The following is a 27,409-nucleotide window of genomic DNA, read 5'->3' as shown; positions in this document are numbered from 1 at the left end:
AACCGAGAATGTATCCACACTATCAATCAAACACAGGAGAGGATTTAATTTCCACCTCAAACATCCTTTGTCTCTCAGGTAGCATTGAGACAACACTGGGGATGTTTAAATCAACAAATATATTTTGAAGACCAATAAAATATATGCTCATGTTTTCATTTATAAATGAATGTTGTGCTGAAAGGCATATTAACACTCCAATAGAAAAGCGATGCTGAACCAACAAAGTAAATTTAATTCACTTCACTTTATTAATCCCGAAGGAAATTCAAGAAGCCATTGATTTGTGTTACGAGTGTTTGTAGTGTTTTTCATGGGCCACTGTCCTTGAAAGGCACAAAGATAGTGAGGGGCCAGAGGCTAGGGCTTCATGCTGGTACAAGTATTGTCTGGTGGAATTCAAAAGAAGTCAGGCAAGTCTTTTGCCACTAAATAGCCCACACTTTTCTTTTTTTTTCTTCACGATTTTTTCTGGCCTTGAACAGCTTTTATCATTGATAAGACAGTTGGAAACAGGACAGCAGTGAGAGAGAGAGGGAGAAGACGTGCAGGAAAGGGCCTCAGGCTAATTCAAACCCAGACCCCTACACTCCCTGAGTGATCGTGTCGACACCAAAGCTCTTTCTACTAGCCATCAACAACTTAATAAAATAAAATGAGCATAAGGCAACCAAAAACAAATATGGATGTTTGACAGAAGTACTGACGTTTTTAGAACCGATGCAATTTATTGTGTTAAACACAAATACAACCATTACTGTCTCAGTGTTATTCAGTACCAAGACATGAGGGAGACTAAATTAAATCTCAGATTTAGAGATATTAAAAGCCCACTAAATGTAAACTGGAACTTGAGACTTTTACAGAGTCAACATTCCGTTGTAGAATGTATACTTTTAACCATCTCTTAATTGGGGATGGAACTGCAAGATGTCAAGTGATGTTTTCAAGAGACATTAACTGGGACAATTAGCTAGTCTGCTGTGATTAAGTTTGTGGAAAACGACAGAGTGCAGATCAGGGTGTTGGCGATCTGCTATGCACTGACAACGTCTCCTGACGCTAACTCCAAAATCAATTACTAATTGAACGTCTCCCGACAACAATCCATACCAGATCTAAATGCCAGTGACCAACTGCACCAACTAGATCATCAACACAAAAACAGGTAGACCTGCATCTGCCAAACATATAGTTTCAGATGCTTCACGAATAGTATGGGGATAGTATTGTTCATCCAACTGACAATGAGTGATCTTAGCCTTAAGGTAAAAGCTAGTCACACCTTAAATTCTCCAAGGCATCCATTAATGGATTAAGAACAACATTTCTCCCTCCCCCAAATCCTGGGATGGAAGGTATTTGCAGTTGTTTTGTTTGAGAGGCCAGTGACTAAATCATCTCCACCCTGAGGAACTTCTACCAAGGACGAGCAACAACCAGTGTGACTACCAAACATGTCTAAACTAACGCACATTATCTTTAACAAATTTTACAGCGTCTGTCAGAAAGTTGCAATTGATTTACCGTCTCCGAGGGCATTGATCAGGAATCCAGCTGTTACATTGTTCAGGTGCCCTTTGCTTTTCTATAGTAAAAATAAACATTTTATACAGCTTTTGGACATGGCTTCTTTTTGTTCTTTGGGAGAACAGGAAAACCATTGTTACCTAACTCACAACCAACTTTACTGAGGCATTTTTATTTACAACTCCTTCATGGGATGTGGAGACTATGCTGGTAGTGGTGGTTTCTAAACATCACATGACAATCAAGTTTCTTGCTTTTTGATCTGCAAGATTTTACTGATATATTGTACTGAAATATATATTACTTTGTAATCTTGGTAAAAAAGCCAGGAATGGGACGTTATCTACACAAAACATGTAACAAATGCAGGGTTTCTCACAGCACTTTTCAGTTAAGGCGGCCGCCTAATCAATCCCCCCCCTCCCCCCCGGTCTGACGGCAAACCCCACCCTACCACCTTAACTAACACATATTCTGCGGGAAACCCTGGAATGTTTAAAAAATAATCATCTCAGTATGTATTTGTAATAATGTACCAGTGGATAACAAAAACAAAGTGGCAAGGCCAGAGGCACAGTAGCTAAAATAAATCAGCTTCCAGTCTGAACTACATGAAGAGAACCAACACAACACAAACACGCAAGTCCTCTGCTCAAAATAGTGCTGTCATTGTGTCCAATCATTGTATCTTTATTCTCTCATGGGGTAGCCAACTTCCTCATATTATGCAAGACCTTCAATGCCAAAGCCCCCTCCCCCCTCCTTCTCCTGCCCACCCCCTCCCTACACCAATAAAGTGCTGTCTCTGGCACCAGCAGATTCCTGATGGTGGGAAAACTCAGGGGCGATTTGGCCACCAGCCCAATAAACCTGGGGAATTCCTTAGGCTGAAGGAGCGAGTGAATACCAGGATGCTGCCCTCCCTGCAGTGGCACAGACTTCCTGTCTGTCCTGTTTTAACATCAGCTGGGGGGTCATTATAAATCACACAGACCCCACTGTTGTGATGATGAGAGTGTTGTGCCACTGATATACAAAAAAAACCCTGCTCCCTCCTCATGTAGAGAAACCCACTCCTCCCCTCCGATCAGGAAACGCAACCAGGGCTACAACAAACACTTTCTAAACAAGGAGCCACATTCTCCTATTGTTAGAGGAATCAAACGTTTGCAACATCTGTGTTTTCACAAGACTGAGTGTGAGGAACACAGACAGATGGGTAATGATGTGGGACAAGAAAGATCAAATGTTTATAAACAGAAATGTATATGATTAACCAAGATATAATAAAATGTTTATATTAAAGGTGTATTTAATATAGTCTAATAATAAACATTTAACTTTTTAGTTTTAGAAACATTTAATCTGATGTTTTATACCATACTTGACAACATTTCATAGTTCTGGTGCATATACCGTATTTCTTCGAATAAACGCCGCCCTCAAATAAACGCCGCCCTCAAATAAACGCTGCACCAAAAATGAACGTTGTGTAATAAACGCCTCCCTCGAATAAACGCCGCACCAAAAAAATCTGAAAACGGTTATTTAATTGGTTAAATTCAACCCCACTATTTATTACACATGTACATAACTTTCTGCACAGCTTTCTGTTTAAAAGCTAACGTGTATGAACGTTTCGGCATGCTGCTTCAGATTTCTACACAATGTAGAACACTTGAGACAGTTGTACTACCAACGCACCTAATTGATTGCCAATGAAAAAGGGAGTTGCCGCACTCATAGACAAACAAAGAATAGACAAGGAGGTCAGCGGTACTAAATGAAACCTGTGTTTTAGCTGCATGATTCATTTGTCACAATGCCAGCAACGAAGTTGTCTATGGTTGCACTGCAGCTACAATTCACAAAATCTATCTTACTAATTAAACGCCGCCCTCGAATAAACGCTGCCCTCGAATAAACGTACCAAAAATGAACGTTATTTAATAAACGCTGCTGCGTTTATTCGAAGAAATACGGTATATGATATTTTTTTACATCTCTTAAACAAAGCTATGCTAATAAAGTGTTCAGTTCTGTCACATTTGACCAAAATAACCACAACTCACCTCTCTTCTGCATGAAACTGAAGAGGTCATCCAGAAACTCTTTCCTCTTGTCGTCATCATCCAGCTCATACAACTAGAAAAAGACAAAGAATGATTAATATCATAACATATTCATAACATAACTCATAACATAACTTATTCCAGTCACAGAGTGTCTGTATCTTTTGATATACACACCCTAAGTCGAAGAAACCTAGTAAATGAACTAAAAGGTTATACAATATCTCTTGAGAAAATCTAACATTTACTTTTGCAGCAAATAAGCAACAATGACAATTGTGCTCCGAGAGAATGTTCTGTGTGGCCTTGGGGCTGTTAGCAGAAACCTGGCATCACAGTGGAACATATTACATAACGTAATACACATTTTGTACAAAAAGGAATGCAAAAGAATGAAGGAACCATTTTAGTAAAATGCATTCATCCATCATACACAAAGAGCTGCCTTGCAGCTCTGACGAGACTTCGAACACTCTCAGAACAGAAAAGAACAGGGATCTCAAACTCCTTCCTGTAAACACAACTGTATGTTGTTATGTTGTTTACCCAGGAGAGAGAGAGATTTTTTTCTATTAATGAATGTTAATTTTAGATTCAAACTCAAATGTATACAGAAGCAAACCAAAAATACAAAGTGAGGTTTGCTTCACTGTTATTCCACTGCTACAGTAAATGTAGTATATGAAAACCGTAGAAATAAAAAGGCAAATGCATTCGACATCAATTGACACAATGCATGGAGATATTCATATATTTGCCACAAGCATTCCTCGGGGTGTATTTTAGGAGCCTTATGCTCCTTATTGGCAGATCCATTATTCTCCTCATCCTGTTCTATTCACTCTCTACCATGCTTTCAGTGAAGCCACTTCTGCTTGATGGCAATGTGTTCCTCCGACGCTCACTTTCAATAAGGGCCAGGGCCATGTTAGCAGACGAGCCGGATCGATGCAGGGAGACTGAAGAGTGACCTTTAGGAATCAGCAGGAAACCCTGAACGAGGTCCGGAGATAATAACTGATCATTTAGGAGTGTATTAGCTGTCACCAATATTACAGAACCAATGCAGGTCAGCGCTCTGAGGGGGACGCCAGGGGGTCAGACTGTGAGGGGGGGTGGGGGACAACTCCCTACAGGCATTCACCGGTGAAAATATTATTGAAATGGTCATAAAGAAAGCACATGCAAAACAAGGTTAAGTGCAGGACTGAGGAGGTGACATTGATTGTTTTAGGTGGAGAGCAAAGGTTGTGCACCAGTGAGTCTAGTACACACGCACTGTCAGTAAAGGGTAATGATACACACATTACAAACACCATGTGTACTTCTTCTCATGGATCACAAACCGTGTCAATGTGCAAAAAAAGAATATAGTTTTTTTTTTTTGTGAACCACTCGAATCAACAAAAAAAAGAATACTTCCATGTTTCTGTTTTTCTTATTTTTACATTTAGAAGCATTGTAGGGAGTTCTGTTTTATAAATACACATAATACTTTACATGATATAGCCTGTAACAAAACTAATTTGTAACTGGTATTTGAGATTATGAACTCTCATACTTTTCCTTCACCAGCCTGTTGTGTTGTGGTTGTGTCTGTGCTTTGTGTGGCCTCTGTTGAACACGACTCTGGTCAGAGTGTGTGCTTGTGCCCGTCTTGTAACAAACTGTTCTTTCCCACGCACACAAACACCAGTGTGGATGGATCTGTTCCTATCAACAACTTCATCAAAAATAATCAGAATTTAACACTTTGCTGCACTTAGCTAAATGTACTGTACACCTTGAGAGCTTAACACTTTGCTGCACTTAGCTAAATGTACTGTACACCTTGAGAGCAACGGCATCTTCTTGATGCCAAGTAAGACGCGCCGCACATGCAGTGCTTGCAATGCTTTCCAGACAAGCTGCTTTACATTTACATTTACATTTAGTAATGTAGCAGACACTCTTATCCAGAGCGACTTACAGTAAGTACAGAGACATTCCCCCGAGGCAAGTAGGGTGAAGTGCCTTGCCCAAGGACACAACGTCATTTTGCACGGCCGGGAATCGAACCAGCGACCTTCTGATTACTAGCCCGATTCCCTAACCGCTCAGCCACCTGACTCCCTTTCCAGACAAGCACATTCATGGCTTACAGCAGAGGGAGCTGTTCACAATAATTAGAATGAGCCATTAACAGATTTAATCCACTGTGGGTTGTAGTCCAGTAATGTCCACCTTTATTTTAACGCTTTCCTTTTAACATCTATACCCCAACATAACACCAAACCCTATTTACTATTTCTAAAGACTACATGTCTAAAGACTATTAAGTATTAACTTAATGGCCTTCTTGACATTTAAATCAAAACAGACTTTTTCCAACTCTGTCCCTCTATTTGTTTAGATTGTTTATGGTTTGTATTGGCCCCCGTTAGTTCTTGATGCTAGCTTGTCTTTTAGTTGTATTAATTATGCGTGAAAGTTGTGTCTTTTGTATATAGATGATCCCAGCCATGATACAGAGAAGGTTACTACACACAGAGAAACTGTAAAAGAAAAATCAGGGGCGACGGCAGTTTTAACACTGCCCCGCCCCTTTAAATGGTGTCAGAAGTCATCTACAGGCATAGCTGTGAGGACGCAGGGTTCAGACGAACCTCTCGTACAGGCATAGCTGTGAGGACACAGGGTTCAGACGAACCTCTCGGCGTCTCGCTTAGCCTTGTCTCACGTCTTCCACAGTTTTAACCCAGAGGGAAGGTGCTGTCGACATTTCTCGTGAAATTCTGTCGTCTCGCTGTCACACTAGTCTGGCTGGGCGTACGACCCTTTCAGCTGTAAATGTGACTTCTTTTCCCCCAGACTCCTTGGCTGCCTGCTACACTGAAGGTTAGGTTACAGCCCTGCCTATCGAGCCGATAGCATGAAACACTGCTTACATGGATCTGACCAACGGATCAAAGATAGTGGAAAAACACCATGTTTTTCCTCAAGGAGGAACTGGTCACATTCTTACGAATCTTGTCAAATACTTGGCCGACTTGTCAAATTGTCTGGAAAAGTTCACTGTTGGGAACATTCTTAGAATATTATAACTGGTTTAGCTTAGTTTCTGGTTAATCTTTACAGGCATGGCTACATAAATAAAAAAATTCACATCCATCTGTGTATACATGCTGAATTCACATGAGGATGTGTGACATGCCAAGGTGGCGTGACATCCAGTTGACACGCACATATCGCATCAGCACAAGACTGTGTGTGTGTGAATACTTTCAAAATACTGTACAGCGAGCCAAGTGTCTCCCTTCAGCTCCTAGGAACCCACTACCAGTGTGTGTGTGTGTGGGTGTGTTATTGTGTGTGTGTGTGTGTCATTGTATGTAAGCCCTCTTGCGCATGTGTAGGTCTGTGTGAGCGCGTGTCTGGGTGGGTGTTCGAGTGAATGAGAGAGTGTGTGTGTGTGTGTGAGGGCTGGGCGAGTGACAGAGTACTCAGTGCCAGGCGCAAGGGGACAGAGAGTTAATGAGAGAGTGGTGCTGCTGCCTGGTCATGCTGGCTCTCCTCCAGCTGGCTCCGTGCCAGCGCTATCAGCACTCCTCTAGCTCACATTCCCCAAGTACGCTCACACACACGAGCATACACACATGCTCACACACGAGCATACACACACAGGCTTGCGCACACTGACACACACTTGACACAAGCATACACACTCACACGCTAACACACACAGACAGTTCCAGTGAGCGTACAGGAGCCCTGGTGTGCTGATGTAACGAGGCTGTGAGCTAACACGCCGGGTCGGCCTGGTCCTGGGCGGCTGGATCCTAATGGGATCTGCCAGACTCTGGAGTTCACAGCCTGGATTAAGGGGCTGCCAGTTCACCTCATGCTGGCTGGCCTCAGTGTTGTTTCCCTGGGCCAGCGAGAGGCAGGGCTACACAGTCAGACGGCAGGTGTCAAATCTTATTTTCCTAATATTCTTCTGTGTAACATACATGTGGAATGTTTGTCTTGTATGGCTTAAGCCCAAGCCACATTTTCCACTTTGTAAGATAATAAAGTTAATATTGAGTCTTGAACATGATGGAATTCTATTGAGTATGACTTAACAGGAAATTACATCAACTTTGCTCCAGTGTCAAATCGAGTATCTGCCTGTTCCATTCAGATGATGCTCATAATCAGAGATAATAAACTGGGAAACAAACACCCTCATCATGAAAGGTCCTATATAATACTGTCCAATCCTACATGGCTCCAGCAGAGGTCCAGTAAATCATGCAGGCAAGCCCAGCCATGTCTCAGACCTTTACCACTTCCTGTATAAGGCTGCAGTATCCCATTAAACTACTGATCCTAGTCAAGTAAATGACAGAGATAGAAGATTAAGTGCGGGGGGGATTTAGTGGCCAAAGTATCCTGATTCCCTCTGAGAGGAATACAGATTATCTCCCTTTATTCCCCGACATAAATTATTCCAGGAGAGAGACCAGCCTGATCCCTACAAGATGTCTCTGTCAGCCCCTCATCCTCCATCTTGTAAATCCCACCTTGATATGAACAGATCTTGCCTGAGGCCTGTTGTTTTGCCCTGAACACAAACCTCCTTCAGGAGAGGTGGTAGTTTACCGGAGAACTGTACGTACGCTGTAGGCGGAGGCCTTACCACAGCGTCCTGGGTTCGAATCTGGCCTGTGCCCTTTGCTGCATGACTTTTTCTCTCTCTCCCTGCCTTTCCTGTCACACTTCACTTACCAACTGTCCAAAAAAGCATGACAAATGTTACCAAAGTAAATGGACAGAGGTTTACAGTTCACATGGGCAATAGTAGGACCCCAAGGGAAGACATATCCCGTCTTTGATAAGAAACACCTCATTTTTCTACACTGTTGAATATGTCAAACAATCGTTTCCATCATGTTACTGTTAGTAGCAAACTTTTTTTTTTTTTTTTAAGGAACGGTTGGAAGATTTGTTGAGGCCCGATTTCACAAAACGAGGTGTGAAATAACAAAAAATCAAAACACTAGTCCGCAGGAAAATTAGATCAACAGAAAATTCTGTTCTTGACAAAATAAGTGTTTTGTTCAATATCTACCGTACATCATTATTTTCAATATTTTTATGAAAATAAATTAAAGGGGTGTCCATCTTGGAAAGACAGGACATCTCGACAGCTCTGTTCTTACATGCACTGAAACATCATGTTTACGAGCATTTACATGTTAACTTGTCTGAGTAACTTTTTTTTTATGTGTTGCCTTACAGACACTCAGATCCTTGTCAGTTATTAACAACCCACTTGCATGCTACGCTAATCCACGTTAGGCTACGCTATGCTAGGGGCTATGTGAAGACCTATGGAGAGGGACAGCTTCTATGTAAGACATAAACAAATCCCCTTTTCCCTGAAACCATTCTCTCATTAGCTTATTTATACTTGTCATTTAGTAAGCCTCAAATGTCAGGGTCAGTTTGAGTGTGTACACTAACCAAAGGCCCAAATGAATGAGGCTCATTTTCAATTGATCCCCCCCTCTCCGCCCTCCCCTCCCCTCACTCTCCACACATCTGGTCCTGGTAAACTTCTATTACTCGTATTTTTAGATACATTGAAGATTGTTGTGAATCAAATTCTCCCTCTGGGTTAGGGTTCCACTTTGACCTGGTTCATTCCATGAAAGAGCGTGTCTTTAATGACATGCCCCCATAAAGTAATTTAAGGATTTTCTTGAAAAATACGCCCTTCTCCCTTTCCCCCCTTTTTAATTATGGCCGAGGTTACAACCCAGCAGAGCTGCAAGCACTGCTGAAGGAGAGCCCTATGAATTATAGATTGTGAAGAGGGGCCGTTTTCTATGTCTGTTTTCTATCAATTATTCATTTATATCGCTTGTATCCTTATTTTCCTGCTGTGTCCAACAAGTGCTATGATGAGGTAAAGGTGGATTTTAACAGCTTTGTAAAGCTGATCTCAAGGTGACTAGTTCTGTTGTAGTTCGGCAGAAATAGCAGTTATTAAACTAAAAAGTGTCCCTGCCTTCAAATCAATGTAATAACCACACACAACTTACACACACTGACTACAGAAGAATCTCACCCATTCAGACCGTGAAGTAACTTAAAGCATTTTCTGTTACAACCCAGTATTGAAGGCTGAGGGTTCATGGTGTTCAGGAGCTCAGCTGACACAAGTCCTGCTGTAAGAACTCCAGGCCTCCTCTCCTGTTTTAACACAAACGGCTCCAGATGGGAGGAGACCTTTTGAACTGGCTAACCTCATTCTGTCCAGACCAAGTTAATGGTCTTGGTGAACAGGATATCTTCCTCTAACCCTTATCAGTGATGATCTAGGGAGCCACTGGGATACTGGACAGGGATTGGGAGGGTAGAGGCTGCTGACTGCTTGTTTGTTAACTAGGAATTGTAAAACAAATGTCATATCAAATGGAAACAGCAGTAACAAGCTTGATATTTACACACCGTTGGTGGCATATTTTGTACTTCTAGGCTTAACCATCTCCACTAGTCTGTACTGCTACTGTAGCAGTCCAGTCCAGTGTTGGATCAAATCAAGGCACATAAGCATGTGTATTGGGTATGGATCGAGTTGAACTCTTAATGTCAAACAGAGAGCTTTAGTAAATGTGTGTGTGCATGGGGATGGCAGGTTCTGTAAAACGTACATCTTTATACGTCTTTCTCCCCCTCTATCCCCCGGTACTGTAATACAATGGCCGGGCCTATTATTACAAGCTTTCCAATGTCTCAGTGTAGAGACTGGTCCCCTTCATCTGTGCCACTTCAAAGCTCTCCATGCCCTCCGGCTACGAGACAGATACAACGTCCAATAAATCATTTCCACCACCAGATCGCCTCATTGTCGTCGTCATCGTCCCCCCCCACACAACTCCTTTCATCACTAGAAGCAACCCGTCTGATGCACCTTAATGCCATAAAAAACTTGAACGTGAGGATTGAGTTCCTTCAACCGGCGTCTGGGAGTTATTGTGTTGTTGGGTGTGGGGGTTTCACGTCACAGACAGCTCTCATGGTGGTACAGGAGGTTGTGAAACCTGCTTTACAACATGTAATTCCCCTGTCTTTGTTATTATCTTTGATCAAGATATCTAATCTTGATAGATAAGCAAGGCCTAGACATTTAATCCGTGTGGGATGTGTAGGACAATAGGACCGAGCCTTAATACGATTCAACAGCCTACTGTCAGACGGGACACACATTTCAAAAGAGCCAGGTAGATCCACACGCCTCACAAACTCCAATGATTAACGTGACTTGTGTTGGGTGTGTGTTGCTGGATAGTGTGTACTCACTAAGGCTTGCTTAAGCTACAGGTCCCCAACACAGATTAGTAATTAAATGGTCCAAATACTGATCCGAGAGCAGCGGAAAGAAATGGAAACTGAGTGAAGACTGATTTTCCGTACAATACATCTTAAGACATAAAGATGACTTTTAGGCCTTTTTTTTTGCTGATGTCATTGTGACATACGTGCGGTTGTATAAACAACGTGATGACAAAAAAAATGTTTGTTTAAGGAAATCGTAGGTAAATCTCACATTTTTGAATTCTGGGTTGTTCCATTTGAATGTATCCTTTAGGGCCATCGAAAGTGAGACTTGTTGACAGGATGTGTTTATCAACGTCAAGTCAATCCAGCATTCAGATATTCCCTAATATGTTTTCTTACTCAAGATTTGTATTCAATCTGTGCAGCAGTTTTTTGGAGAGCCACAGTAGTAGTCATGTTATGGCACATTCAAAGACCTAGCACACTTAGCGTTCTGTTTCACCGTTTCCACAGTAGAACACAGTAGAGTCTAAATCTTAGGGTTACATAACATGGTTTTCACTATTTAAACTTTTTACAATAACCTTAAACCAATAAATGCTAACTTCTGAAATGAAATGTTGACATACGGTTTGTCCTTATGCACCAGTTGGACCGTGGGACCCAACAGTTAGTGTTCTAACGAGTGACGTTCGAATCTCAAACACAACAAATCATTCAGTTGACCTTCAAAGGCCCAATCCCATGGGTATTCTTCTGGGCAGCGTATGAACATTATACCCAGATTGTTCTACGCGAGTGCTTCACAATAAGCACTTTAGAAAGAAATGTTTTTAAAGGTGATGACATTTGTATTAAAGCTGAATGACCTGGAACAATGGTTTTTACATAATGACAGTCGGCATGCTATGAAAGTGAATGCTTGAGACCCACCTTCTAAATCTTGTGCAATACTGCACATGCAATGATGTTCCCATTTCAATACACAATAGATGTTGAACACGTAAGATGGATTTTTTTTAGCATTTTGATGATAGCTCTATAATTACATCTGCGTCTTGAAATTCAGAATTCAAAATCAACGCATCAAATGGAAACCACAGTTAACTTCAACATTTATCCTTATTTTTGAATGGTTGATCTTTGTATTAAGTGATTTCTTACAGATGTAATATTTCCTTAAATGATCAAGTAACTTCCTGTTAATAGGACACAAATTGTGGTAAAAGTACAAACTAAAGTCAGTAGACGTAAAACCTCAGAGCAAGTATGGCCACACCAGACTGATGACTGGAATGAAATGCAAAGAATTTCACAATCAGCATTCACCATCCAAAACTTGTTTTGACAAACTCTTACGGAATAATTTGGCTTAGTTTAAATAAAAATAAAAAGTCACCATACAATCAAACACACACAAAAACACCTCACAATATATTTATCTAACCTTCTCTAGTAAACTACAATCCATACGTTTCTGTTTCTCATTTGACCAAAAGTGACAAAAGGGTAACCAAATTTTAACCAAAGTCTGCGTGTGATATACATGTGTGTGTGTGTGTGTGTGGACCAGAGGCAGTGGTGCTCTGGGTGTGTGAAGGCAGGGTTCAGTATAACTATGGTCCAGTCTCTAGGTTCCCACTACCATCCCAGTCATTAAGATTTTCCTTTCTTGTGTCCGGCCGGGTCCTGTCCTGCTGTAATTGCGTGAAGTTTATCCTTGGAGCCCCAAGGCTGCACTCCTAATTATCCCCACATGAAAACAGGAATGCCCTGCACTGTCATTAAAAATAGAGTTAATACTGAGGCCTGCTCGGAGCCCCAAAACAGGTGTGTTGTGTTCATTAGTGGGCACAACGTCCTTCCACTCCTCCCCCACCCTCCTCCCGGTCTTCTTACCCCCACCCTCCTCCCGGTCTTCTTACCCCCACACCCCTCCTCCACCCCCCTCACGGTCTTCCTCATGATCTTCCTCACCCCCTCCTGGTCTCTCAACCTTAATACATAAATATAGAACCCTAACCGTAACCCTAACCGCATTAAATAAATAAAGATGATGGCAATAAAGACTAAAAGTGACTGTGTCCTGCTGCCCTGCAGGACGTCCCCAGAGGACAGAGTGACTGCAGACTCAGCAGGATCTCCCTCTGAACGCGTTGGTCATCACAACAAAGCCACGCACGGCCGTTCAGGACGCGGTTTGCGTGGAAACTGCTAGTTTTTCCGCTGACACACAGAGGTCAGGCTAAACTCACAGCAGCTTCGCCTCTCATCAGAGGATTCCACCCTCTCTCAGGGATCGGACCCGCACAGAAATCCACCCCAACAGATCCTTCTCGCAAGGGAATTATTAGGATGGAGTCCTTGTCAAGATGGATGTGTTGAGGATGGAGGAGAGATGAGGGGAAGCAGATGAGGCAGTCTAAGCTAGCGTTGTCCTGGCCTGGTCCCTCCTGTGTCTGTCTGATGTCTCAGTAGTCTGTAGTGGGCTGTACCTTCTTGAGCGCCTCACCGCTATGCCCACGAGGCGGGGGGCAGTGTTAATGTTTCATATCAGGACCATAGAAGATGAGGCGGGAGAACAATGTCACTAATTTCAAAGTACCCTCCAAGCAGAGATGGAAAAAGTAGACACATTCTTCACTCAAGTAGAAGTACAGATACTCATGTTTAAAAAGACTCTGGTTTAAGTTGAAGTACTCACAACAATTTTTTACTTAAAGTTAAAGTAAAGAAGTGTTACTTTTTTGGGGGAACTTTTTTTTTCTTTCAACCTTTCCAAACTTTTTTTCCGCTAAAGTAACGAGCCTGGCTTGAAAATGTAAGAAGTAGGAAGTACAGATATTGTGTGTTTTTTTTTAGTTTACTACAAACGTTTATACAAAATATTGTGTTTCTGTTTAATGTACAACAAAAAATGTGTCAAATCCTATCAACCTATCAAGGCTCATTAGACTACAGCTTCAAGTTCCACCCTACAACATGAAACACAAAAGTATTTCATAATTTCTGCACCACTACAAAGCACCAAAAAACGTACCACCTTCACGTCGTAACAAGGTGGAGGGACACGGTTTGCACCCACATGAACTGGATCCCAAAACAGATGGGTCCTCACAATGTCCCACCAACCTCCTGGTTTCAAACCATTTGAGCAACAATTTAGGCAATAATAGACTTGACTCAACACCTCCGCCCACCCCCACCACTACCTACTTCCTAGAATCGAATACTTCATCTCAGAATGGGGCTCTGACTTTGACAAGCGTTTTATCATTTCATCCGTTCAACACTCATTCAAGAATTCTTCTCCACTTGATGTTGGAGCAGGCTGGCCTCCGCCCCACACAGGATCTAATTAATGTCCTTTTCAAATGTCTGTGTTTAAAGTCAAACGAGAAGCATGTGACAGCTGGCTAACTCTGGGGCAAGGGTCATTTAAATGGTTAAGCCACAAAGTTGACCAAATGCCATTTCATTTATGGTAATTAAATAAATGCCAAAAGAGGTGAACTGATGCTAAGAACTTTAAGCAATATCATACATTAAATCTCATTCTCTAATACTCATTTATTTCCTCACTGTATGGGGGAGGTGGGTGAGGGGATGTTGTAAAGGAGCAGTTGAAGGTTGTGTAACCAAAACAAGATCAATGTTAACATCCACTCACTCCTGAAAGCCCAACCTCCCCCATACCAAGTTTAACTTGAGTAACAACTTTACTGGTAAACCATCATGACGTGTAACAACATAGCAGTTCCTATGTACCTGCAATGCTGTCTATATAGGCCTGTTACTATAAATAGTAGTTTCATGGTAGTTAATGCAACCTTAATGTAAAGTGTAAGTACACTGTTTTTGCTACAGGTATTTCTATGTAGCTACATGCTAGTTCATGTAACCTTTATGTACATTCCCAGTGCCCTGTGTGATGCTGAGGCGGTTGTAAACGGTAGACTGGTTAGAGGGAACACTACAGCTGAGTGATCCACGCACTTAAAACTGAGGATCACCATCGTTGTCTGACCTGCCTGTAGTCTGAAAAGAGTTTACTGTGTTAAAATTGTATTCAGAAGAAGATCTAGTGTCTTTAATGCTGAGATACAGTAGATCTGGGCTGTGTGGGCAGAAGTGTTTGCTTACCTGGCAGGAGAAACGACCCAGCAGAGGGAGGCAGGGTAGGAGGGAGAAAGGAGAAAAAAACGTCAGGACATGAAATAAGAATAACACAACAACACAAACAAATGTTTGTTTAATCTTGACTATTTTACAGGACGCTCTATTGGTTATGTGCTATGAGGAAGGCACTGTACATAATTTGACCCTCAATGTACTTGAGTAGGAATTCATTAATTTAAGGTACAATAAAAACAACAACATGGACACTATTTATGGGCTATAATAGGGTACGATGTGTTTAGGGGAATTGGCTATTAGGACAAAAGTGCAGAGGTTGGCATTTTATCTTTACTATTCTTGTGTCAGCTGTCACTTCTCCTTGGTGTCCTTTTACAGCAAGTGAGATGACACAGTCTACCACCCTACCACAGCCCTCAGCAAACTGGCAACATCTTTTATAGTTGTTTATCAAGAACAACAGTTGGAAAATAAAGAAGTGGGTTTGGTGAGTGCAAGGCTGGCAGATTAAAGAAGCCACACTGGAACCATCCATTAAACCTTTAAACATTTTCTGTGAGTGTGACTGACAACAGCAGTTTAAGACTTCATGAATGTTCACATGGCACCATTGAACTCACACCAAACTCTGAGAATATAATGTCCACTAAAGCCCCACATGGCTACATCAACTTGTCTTTGCTGTTGTCTTGCTGCTGCTATGTCAAACTCCATTATTTAGTGCATTGGATCAACAACTCAGACAAGCGGTCTTTGTGTAGCAGACAGGTTGGGTAAGATTTTCAAAGGTTACAATAAAGCCCTCTAATTTCAACTCAAGCATATAGTGGCAAACAAGCTGCTCAACCTTTTGTGTAATTTCCTGAGGTTAAGTGTGCAATGCATGAGCCAACTACTGACACCATTATACACCCTTACAAGGACAATGACTGGGACAGGGTTTTACATTAAAACTGCAGGGTAAGATTACCTTATCATTTACAAAACAGGAAATCATTTACAAGAAACCATCTGTAATGTTAACAAACCATCCAGGTCCTATGGAAACCGTACATGAAGCACTGATGAAAAGACTTGGCAGTAAAGATAATGTAAGACAGCTTGCTGAATATCGAGAACTTAGGAAGAAACCACCAGGTGAACAAATACCAGTCTTTAATTGATGTAAATCCCTATTATGAAAACTGCATTCAGTCTCAAAATAACCCCATTAAGAGCTTGCTTGTCCTCTCCAAAAGGTCAGGTGATTCTCATTATAAAAGTGAATTTTTCACTGAAAACTCACTAATCCTGTCCAATGTTGCTCCTCTGAATAGTTTCACAAAAGGTCACAAATGTTGAACTCATGTGTGTGCTGTGTCGCAGTCACCTGGGGATGAGCACAGTTCCAGTACGCCACAGTACTCCACCCTCTACAACACATTCCTTAATGCTTGGGAGACTGTGTTTGGCTATCAAAGCAAGTCAGAGATCACATTATGTGACTTTTCTGGAATGTTAAATGTACATGAAAAATCTCATGATAAAGTGAAATCTCACTGATAGGTCAGTGAGATGCCTACTGCTTCTTCACAATCCAATAAAATAGCTGTTACCTCTTTGCTTACTGATGTTTAGCCTGGTGTATGAGAAAGGCATGGTACTACTTCATTTATTTATTGAAATAGTCATTTTCAACATGACATTATACTTAGTATATCGTTCCCTTTTTAAATAATGAAGAATTAGAAGACTAATAGTTACACTGATCCGCTGTGTGCTCACAAGTTCTCCAACTCCCCGGGACCATCACAGGCTATCAGCCGTCTCCAGTGTGCTTAAGGATCACCAATCATCGAGAACCCTTCAACAGAGGCCTCTATAGCTCTTGATTGTTGATGATTAAAATGTAACTCAGAAGCGAGAGACCCTGGTAGTTACTCATTGTAGCACAACCTCATTGACTCTGTCTGATAGAGCAACATCAAAGGTCTGCTAATGCTGTACATATTTGTTCATGAGGGTCCCCTTCTAACCCACGGACACCAAATGGAACAAAAAAAAACAACCTCAACTGCAGACGAGAGTCTGTCCCTGCCCGGGTTCCTTTATTCAGCCCAAATCCTCCTCTTGTATTCTGTCAATTGGCTGGAATGTTAAATATACAGGGGGCTGTCATTGGGCGCCTATAACTCACAAAGGGCCTAACCTTTTTTCTTTTTTTTTCTTCCTTTTAATGACCCAAAGTTTTCCATGATATAGAAGTGCTCAAGTGCCTGCATAGTTTAGTACGAGCACGGTTCACCTGTATGCAGTCCCTCTCTCCGGCTCACAGCTATAACTGGTGTAATGGTTAACCGTTCCATCCGAGAGGGTGGTTTAATGTAAAGTGATAAAGGCATTCATTTCTGTGCTTTAATAGACGTCTGTGGACTACTGCACCCAGAATGCACCCTTGACTGACTTCATACTGATATCTGTCTGCACATACTGTCACAGCCGACTCAATGTCACCCTGACTCAGATTCAAACATTAACTTGAGTTTTAATGACAGAGACACTGAGGGGATTGAGACAGTGCCAAGCCAGTGGTCTGGATTGGTTAAAGCGTAGCCATGGCAAGGGTTTGGTTAGATAGGTCAAAAGTTCAGCCATCTGGACCGTAGTAAACAGGGCCTGAATTTAATCACCTCGCATAGCAACCAAGTGTCCCTGAATGTAAGGCACCGTTTGTTTATTAGTTGGTTAACGCAAACTGTTTTGAATGGAGTCTGATCTGTGGCAATGATTGCTCCTCTCTCCCATTTCCTCTTGCTTTGTGTAAAATTCTGTTAATTCCATTAAGTGTTTACAAGTCAGGTTAAGACCAAACTGATCACTGAAGAAATCTTTCAACCACATGATGGCAGATGGAGTTAAGCTCATGCAAGGGGGAGTGGGTGGGGTGTGAACGTGTTTGTTGATGCAACACAGTCATTTCGCCTCCCAGACCAGTGACCGTTTGGTTAAAATGTGTTTTTTAATGTCTGCCGTATACTAGTGTCGCTTGTATAAGTTAATTGAGTAGGTGTGTAGTATGTGCTCACCTATACAGAACCCTAAGAAACATCCCCTCCCCTCTTAAAATAGCAGTAATAGAACATGATGTTCTTTCACCTGTTCTATATTATGTATGTGATAAGACAGCAATCCTTTCTTGGCACAGAATCAAACTACCAGGGAAGCAATGTTTGTCATGGCCTGTTACATAACATAACATGTTACATAACATAAGTTGTGAAATTCAATTTAATCACAAGGAAAGGAAAGAAAAAAAATTGATATGAAGAGAGAGAGACAGAGAGGTAGAGAAGGATAGACGGAGAGAGGGAGAGACAGAGAGAGGTAGAGACAGAGAGAGGTAGAGAAGGATAGACGGAGAGAGGTAGAGACAGAGAGAGGTAGAGACAGAGAGAGGGAGAGACAGAGAGAGGGAGAGACAGAGAGAGGGAGAGACAGAGAGAGGTAGAGAAGGATAGACGGAGAGAGGTAGAGACAGAGAGAGGGAGAGACAGAGGGAGAGACAGAGAGAGGGAGAGACAGAGAGAGGGAGAGACAGAGAGAGGGAGAGACAGAGGGAGAGACAGAGAGAGGGAGAGACAGAGAGAGGGAGAGACAGAGAGAGGGAGAGACAGAGAGAGGGAGAGACAGAGAGAGGGAGAGACAGAGAGAGGTAGAGAAGGATAGACGGAGAGAGGTAGAGACAGAGAGAGGTAGAGACAGAGAGAGGGAGAGACAGAGGGAGAGACAGAGAGAGGGAGAGACAGAGAGAGGGAGGGAGAGACAGAGGGAGAGACAGAGAGAGGGAGAGACAGAGAGAGGGAGAGACAGAGAGAGGGAGAGACAGAGAGAGGGAGAGAGAGAGGGAGAGACAGAGAGAGGGACAGAGAGAAAGAGAGACAGAGAGAGGGAGAGAAAGAGTTAGGGTGAAAAACCTCTCAGACTTGGCAAGACTTTGGTGTGTGTGTCAGAGTGTGTGAGTGTGAGCGTGTGTGTGTCAGAGTGTGTGAGTGAGCGTGTGTGTGTCAGAGTGTGTGAGTGTGAGCGTGTGTGTGTCAGAGTGTGTGAGTGTGAGCGTGTGTGTGTCAGAGTGTGTGAGTGTGAGCGTGTGTGTGTCAGAGTGTGTACACAGCGGTAGAAGTGCTTGGTCCAGTTGGCTGTTTCCCAGGCCTCCACACTGGGGGAACATCACTGAGTCAACACATGGCCAAGACACAGCCAGACCTTAACACGACACTTCAGTTCCCCATGATAAACACTCAGGCATGTACATACTACAGCAGCTCCTACAGCAGCTCCTATACATCTGGTGAACACGGTCTGCTACACCAGATTCCCCAACAAGACAATTCCAAAAAAGTGAGCAAAAATAACTTTACAATTCAACACACCAAAACACATTTGGGAATGTATAGTGCAATAAATATACATGTATTATCGTAAAAGATGTGTTCGGTTGCATTGTGATTACAAGTAAGTTGTGACAGTCATTGCACTTCATTGTGTATCTGATCTACAAATTATTTGAGTGAGGAAATGAAATTGCCATGATATTCTGAGGGCAGATTTAAAGCACAACCACCAGATTCAGATTCTAAATTCTGCTCTTTCTTCTGGTATGCAAGTGTTTTGCTAATGTATCTTCTATATACCGTATACAATGGCCACAACATAATGAAAACACTCCACAGTCTGATCAAACACCGCACATTACCGACACTTCAAGTCTACAAACAATATATTACCAGCTGTTGAGGGGATCTATACAGGCACTCGTGTTTGCCTCTTAAACACTCTTGAGCAAGAAATATTTCCCAAACACATGGTACGGTTACATAATAATTATAACACCCAATTAAAATAGTATATAATGAGACAGGGTTAGAGCAACACTAACTAGAGGCAGCTTGTGCAGGGTCCAGGGTTGGTGGACGAACGTTCAGCACATTGCGCACATTGCTCTGAAACTGTTTACCACTTCTGTTTATACAAGAATACCCAGAACAAACAAATCCCTTATTAGAGCCCAGATGATATCTTCTGCAGGCACTGGAACCCAGTCTAAAGGCCAGAATGCCAGTCCCCATTACTCTGCTCCCTGTCTGGGACTGGACCGTATTCACTTCCAGTGGGTGTGGAGTGCTGGGAATGCTACTGTGGACATCTGCAGAAGGTAGACTACCCCCCTTCCCCCTTCCCCAACCCCCCAGCCCCCCTCTTTCCGTCTTCACACCCTTTTTTCCAGATTGTTTCAGTTTGGGAAGTTAGTTCTTGTATCTTGTCTATGTTCTATCTTACTTTGTAGCAACAACCAAAAAAATATAACAACCACCAATCCAAATCACTTACATTCTAAATAAATCCCACACGTGAAGCCTATTAATTAACGAGGGCAAAGCAATATCACCAAACTGGTTCCTCAACTAATCTTTCTGCTAATCATACAATGGTATCACTGACTATGTCCTAGTCCAGTAATATATCTTTGGACACAGATTATGTCGATTAGCGTTTATAGAATGTTTAACATGATCCAGAACTTGCTCCAAAGGTTGAGTGAAACAAGTGGACTTTCATACCGGCCTCATTTTGTCCAGTAAGACAAATAACAAACGTTTGTATTTTATGAACGTCATTAAATCTTTTAAAGCAAGATACAGGAGGACAAATTAAAAACTACTGGACACAGGCCAAGACTGATAAATGTCTTATCTTAATTCAGTTGATACAAACATATCTTCAGATTCTTTTTTCTTTTTATTTATTTATTTTTTACTAAAAAGGTTGAAATAATCTTTTGCCCCAGCGAGACTGTGTAGGCATTGCATTTTGAGTGGTCGGAGTGGTCTTAAAGCTTGAGCAGAAACATTGAAAAGTTATCCAGCCTGTCATTCGCTTCAATCACTTCCACATGCGTAGACTTTTCTAGACTTAATTGACAAGAATCATCTTTCACCCTTTGTGATGGAATCTCCTCAGATATTTCTTTCTGGGAACATTCAGAAGCAGGGGAACATTCTAAGTCTCAGATAAGGACTTCAGTCTGAAGGGTGGAAGGAGAAAGAGGTTCTCAGAGAAGAATGCTTTACCAGTCATGTCCAGCATGGCCTTCATTGGCCAAATAGAGTTCCTCAAACCCACAGGACAGCACAGCCATAAAATATGGGTGCTGTGTTCTGAATTCTGGTGCTCTCTCAGACCAGGGCCTCCACCACAACCCCCACTGTCAACATCACCACCAGTAACCACACCTACCAATTGAGACAAGCAAACACGCCCTTCAGAGCGCGCTCCTATCCCCCGTCTGGGGTATGAGGTGCACTGACTTGCCCCACATGCCTGGCTGCCCCTCAATGGTGACTTGAGACAAGGATAACAGAGAAGTCAACCGGCAGGCTTCCAATCATCCGGGCTTTTAATACAGATGCTGCCCTCCATTTTGATAGTTATCTACCCTGTGTAAGTGTCCATTTTGGGTTCCTAACAGGGGTTTTGTAAAATGGACGGTGGATTTGATCACTCTCATAATGGTTCAAGTAGAATTGTAGTGCTGGTTAATGGATTAGTGGAAATGTGGAAGTCACAGGCTAATAGGACAGAAAAAACTCAAAACACAGACTACAACTGTACAACTGAGCCTGATTTTCCAGATATTAAGTTAAAGCATGATTAAAATAAAGATACAAATTGATATTGTTTAGGTAGAAAATACTTTTAGTATGTAAAATCATACTTTTGAAAAGGTAATTGCAAGCAGTAGGACCCACATGACCATGGTCCAGTTCCCTTTAACAACCCTGTTAAAGTTTGTCAACAGAACTCCACAAATGTGGAACTCTTTCCCTCATCCTCACACCTTTCTGCAACGGCTCCCAAAGTTGACAAAACGTGTCTGAACACGTCTCCCCTACGTCACATTAAAGCACATTAAGGCACTTGGATGGAAGCAGCCCCTTCACAACTGAAGCAAACATCCAGCTCCCCTCCCAAGGTGGAGGCCAGATAATGAGGGTCCTGCTCTTTGATGCTCTACAAATGAGGCCAGACCTGAGAGGGACGACTTATTTATAAAATGTTGACGGGGTGTCTTAAGAGCCCAGGGGGATGGGCAGGCAGTAAACAGATGGTTTAAAACAGTCTTGTTTTCAGAACAGTCTTGTCTATGACAAATTATATCAAGGACACGACATCCAGCGTGTTTGGTTACAGAAGTCCGCACACGGACGATTTGAAATGTTTGTGTGTGAGGTTTTGTGTGGACTCTGCTAGCTCTGTCAAACACAGGAGAGTGACTGCTGGGGACGAAATTGACACTTCTATCAAATTCTCTGGGATTGTATAAATATTTAAACTCTCTGAAAATGTCCTTGAGAGAGTTCCTCTCTGTTTGTTATTTTTTGGGCAGTAACTGTCGATCGCAATACTGTGCATTAAACAGAGCTCACTCGAATAAAAATCTCTATCTTCGAAAGAGTGATCCTCTGCTAAATAAATTAGTGGAGAGGTTTAAAGCTGTATTCCGGTCGTGGAGAATGCCTGCATTTACAGCTTAGGGAATTGTCCCTCCGGCAGGGTAGGGGGTGGAGAGGCCCAGCAGACCAAAGGAAATCCCTTTGTTTGAAAATGTAAATGCAATTAGTGGCTTAAATAAATTCTATGACTGTGGAGGCCAAGAGCAATCGGCAAATTGCCTGTGTAGGATGAGTGGTGTTTCATTTATCACTACACACTGGGGTACAATATACATGCACATGGGTACACAGTGTTTGGGTGGGCAAGGTAGGCGAGGAGAAAGCAAGAAACATGAAAAATCGTGAAAAAAGACATGTACACCAACAGGTATAAAATGTTTTGGCATCACACAAGTACAACCTTACAGTTTCTCCATAAGAAAGCTTATGGTTCTGTGATCAACTTACAGACAATGTCCTTGTATAGAATAACCCACATTCAGTTCTGTTCCAATTTGGTAAAAGAGAATTCCCTCCTTTCCCTCCCTCCAGAAAGCTTTACGCTATGAAAAGGAAGTCGAAAGTAAGAATTTGAACCTTCACAGTCCCATAAACCTGTGTCATTGTGTCTGTGGTCCCTAGTCCTGTTAAGGCCTCTTAATAAACCATGTGTGAAGGTCCAGTAAATGTTTACTTCATAATAAATAAAGTGCTTAGGTCACTCTTCCTCCTCACCAACACTTTTGGGAATAAAAACATAGTGGCCACATTTACTTGCACTTATTAATTAAACAACTGCAATAAGGAGATGAACGCTTTAGACTTGTCAGATTAAAACGCTTACGAATTCTGTAGTGTTTCCATGTCTTTCGATTTCGATTACCTGCAAAGAATTGTGGGATTATGAGTTTTTCTGCTAAAACCCATCCCCAACCCGCCCTTCTGATGTACTCTGTTACCACGACAGCGTTCCCTGACCCTTGACACACCGCCTCCCCAATCCTGATATTACTGGGAGGTGTAAAGGCAGAAAGTCAATGGGAGATTTGTTCAATTTAACCCCTCTGACCCTTCCTGGGTTACCCTCCAATCTGGCAGCTGGACCCTCCTCTTGCCCCAACTGGTCCTGCCAAGCAGAGGCAGGAAGTTAGAAGCAGGAAGTTAGAGGCAGGACGTTAGAGGCAGGACGTTAGAGGCAGGAAACCAGTGCCTGGAAGTCAGAGGCAGAAAGTCAGAGGCAGGAAGTCAAGGAGCGCTCCCTACCCAGTGAGCCACCAGGGCATGGAGCGCTCCCTACCCAGTGAGCCACCAGGGCGGCGCCAACATCCTTCACCTCAACAGAGGTGAGAGGAGAGGCAGACGGACTGAAAGAACAGTTTAAGTTTAAAGAGAACTTCCAGTAACCAGGAAGAATAGAGGAAAATACATGTGGAATAAACTGCCCCCATGTGGTGCGTAACACAGGGATGTCCTCCTCCGGAGGGGATGCAGCGTCTGTGTACATGTTCCTCCAGAACCAGACGTCACCTCCTCCTCTCTCTGCCCCAGTGAGAACAACAGGCCCTGTGCCAACGGGAGCACAGTATCAGCTGTGCGCTTGGCTCGCACACATGGGTGAAAACATGCTCTTCTCTCTCACACACACACACCTACACACACACTCTCACTGAGAAACGTGCACATAGTGATCTACGCACATGCATGCCCCCCCCCACACACACACACACACATTGCACGCACACACACACACACTGTACGCACACATACTCTCAAACACAGGGAACACTGTTCCTCTCGATGAAAAGTGAGTAATCTGTCTTGTCTGGCCTAGGTAGTGGATCTTTGTTAAAGCCAGCTGGACCCCGGCCAAGACAAGCTCTGGCAGGTCGGTCAGCAGGCTACAAGTGAGAGAGCGCTACGCGGAGGGTCAAAGAGAGTGTGGCGTGACTCAGCCCGTGGCAGACACACACACAGGGTTAGGAATGTAAGTTTAGGGGATGTGGGGGGGTCCTTCTTGCGATCACAGCTTCCCCAGACTTCTAATCTTTTACCCCGGTGACACTGTGGATCGACCTCATACCCCTGGACACCCTCTGAGGTGAAACATTGTGAGAAAAAAAAGCACATATTGGATAGGATTTTACCTCGCAGACTGAGTCTAGAACCACTGTGGATTACTGGTTACATACATGTACACAGCACACTGACAGATGTTGGCAGGACAGTGGGGGAAATGGGATCCAAAAAGCTAAGATTTGACTCCTGCTCTGATAGTTTTGTTTGCAGAAGTTCAACACACAATTATTTTTATCTAAATGGAGTTCTAACTGCATTGACACAGTACATGCTATAAGCTTACAAAAATCATAGTTACTTTCAAGTATTCTTCTTTGTATTTCACAACTTGTCAAATGTCATTCACTTATCAATATATTTAGACTGAGCAATGGACAAATCTTAAACTTTTTCGGAAGCCTTTTGCAGTTGTAAAACCGTTTTAGAGTTCATTCTGAGCGGGCTGTTTGAGAGGTGAAAGCATGTGGCAGCAGTGTGTGTAAACCAGCTCCACAGAGATGAGACATTAGCATACTCAACATAGCTCTGGCCGTAACTGGGCTGGGGTGGGGGTGAATGTGTAGACAATGTGTAGCTACTCGTCATGGAAAATCCCCACAACAACGTATAATACATGTTCTTTTAGAATCCACCTAATTGTTTGACATGGACTGGTTTTGTTTGGTTCACTTCGACACGAGGAACAAAGGCTTATCTCAACAATATTTAACAATGGTTAAACACACATGAGACACTGAATAAAAATGCCTTCACATTGTAAATGTTCTCTTAGTGTTCGGTCATGCGTTGACATCATTGTATATCCTGTTCTTCATCGTGTATTTAAACGGCTTGTCCATAAGATTCCACAAAATTAGTGTATTTGGCTGGAAAACATCTTAAGCAAATATATAATGCAAATTACAAGGAGACAACTCAAGGTAGAGCTTACAACCTGCAACAGATGCTTCCTAAAGTACAGGACCCCACCCCCTCAGAGACATCGCATACTTCCTAAGACACGGCCCACAGTGGACTCCAATCTACCGTTCTAAACTCTCACTGCCCAGCCCACCACAAGACCTGGCCAGACCCACCCAGCAACAAGCACAAGAGGACGAGACCCACAGAAAACAGTGTCTCAGCCCACAAACAAACCAGAAGAGTGAAAGGGAGGGAGCTCTCTCCACCCCCGACAGGAGGATGTGGACTGAGTCAGCGCAGGAGACAGGAGAGAGGCCTCATTAACCTGCCCAGCTGGGCCTGGAGCTTCACAGAGTCAACAAGCCGACCCTCAGCGCACCCGCCTTTCATGGGTCCTGACAGGCAGACTCCAAATGGCTGCCATTCCCATGATACCTTTGTTTTTATAGAGTAGCCAACAAATATCAGCACACACACACACCAGTGTTGTGCTGCAGTTGTCTCCATGGAGGTTAGAGAGTAAGCCGGTTTGTGTTTATGCTGCTGGTTTGGGTTTTTATGAATTGTGTGAAGTCAATTTAATGGTGAAGCAGTTACATATAGGGTATATATATAGATATATAAGGTGGGTGACAGTACAGTGACTGAAAGTGTGTTTAACATTTAGTTATGTGTGCTGTAAACTGCACATTGACAACAACAAAAATCTCTGGTAAGAATGAAAACATTTGCTTATGTGTTGTCATGGTTTTCTAATACAAGTTATAATCCTGTATAAAACACTTTTACGTTGCTAGGAGAGATACAATGAACATTAAAACTCGAGTTTTAATTTTATCAAGTATACTTTGAACAACGTGTCTTAACAGTAACACCATGAAATAACCAGAACCAAAACTGTTCGAGCATATGTCTTATTTCAGTCCCTCCATCTACCAATACAGCACCAGCACTTCTACAGCTTGGTTATTCTGCCGACATAGATTTGAATTAGATTACCATAACCTAATTTATCTAATAGATGGATGTAAATCAGGCCATAAATCAAGTGACATATGGAACAGGGCCTAAATGGCAGGAAATCACTGACCTGGGCCTTTTGTTTGGAGACACATTCTCTATATCACAGACGCAACAATTAAAACCAAAACTAAATCACATTAATGTAGGGGGGAGTGTGAACACATCATACATGAAAACACAAACAATCCAACCCCAGACTTGTATGAGACAAATTGTTGAGTTTTCTTCTTTTTTTTTGTGCTATTCTAAAGGGCACCAATGTATGGTATGTAACTGGTGGAGGACAAGAGAGGGGGAGACTGAGTAACTGGTCAGAAGGGGGGGGGGGGGGGGGGGTACATTTATGACTCACTGCCACATCATCACAGAGGGATTTCCAGACAGGCTCCCAACAGACAGGGCAAGCCACCATCGTGTAGCAGATGGACAAGAAATAACCACAAATTATGGCTCTACTTCCAAAATAATATGGAACCCATACATACAACATATCTGTCCGTTTAGTTATCAGTTCTTATCAAAAGTAGAACCAAACATCTCAACTCTTATGTTATGAAATTTGTTTCTCTATTTTATCTGTTGGTGACTCATGAGGAGGAATAATCTTAAATGCTTACCACAAGTAACAGAATATGCTCAAACCAAACATGCAAACCCACAGCTTTTTCACATTGTCCATTTCAGTGTGATACTGTGCATGCTAGAAGATCTCAATGGTGGTTTTGAGTAACTGTTACTCAAGTAGTTATAGTACTTTTAGCTTGCACTAAATAAGAACCACAACTCAAGTTTACACTCACTTTGTACATTAAAATACACCCCCTGAGTGTTTAACCCTTGTGTTATCTTCGGGTCATTCTGACCCATCAGTCATTGTGACCCACCGTCGTA

At 42.5% G+C, this 27,409-nt stretch overlaps 1 protein-coding gene and 1 long non-coding RNA gene across 3 annotated transcripts in view; one reads left to right on the top strand and one right to left on the bottom strand.

The window, feature by feature from the left end:
* Positions 1–27,409, bottom strand: part of arid3c (AT rich interactive domain 3C (BRIGHT-like)) — a 59,207-nt gene that overhangs the window by 14,959 nt on the left and 16,839 nt on the right. For both annotated transcript variants that reach the window (XM_062451685.1, XM_062451686.1), the window contains one exon: positions 3,603–3,675. In XM_062451685.1, coding sequence (XP_062307669.1) covers positions 3,603–3,675 — 73 coding nt within the window. The remainder of the gene's footprint in view (positions 1–3,602; positions 3,676–27,409) is intronic.
* LOC134012062 (uncharacterized) overlaps positions 1–27,409 on the top strand; it is a 57,180-nt gene that overhangs the window by 25,627 nt on the left and 4,144 nt on the right. The gene's annotated exons all lie outside the window — the stretch shown is intronic.

The sequence above is a fragment of the Osmerus eperlanus genome, chromosome 25 (genome assembly GCF_963692335.1).
Source record: "Osmerus eperlanus chromosome 25, fOsmEpe2.1, whole genome shotgun sequence".
NCBI lineage: Eukaryota > Metazoa > Chordata > Actinopteri > Osmeriformes > Osmeridae > Osmerus > Osmerus eperlanus.
This window is presented reverse-complemented; position numbering and strand designations above follow the sequence as displayed.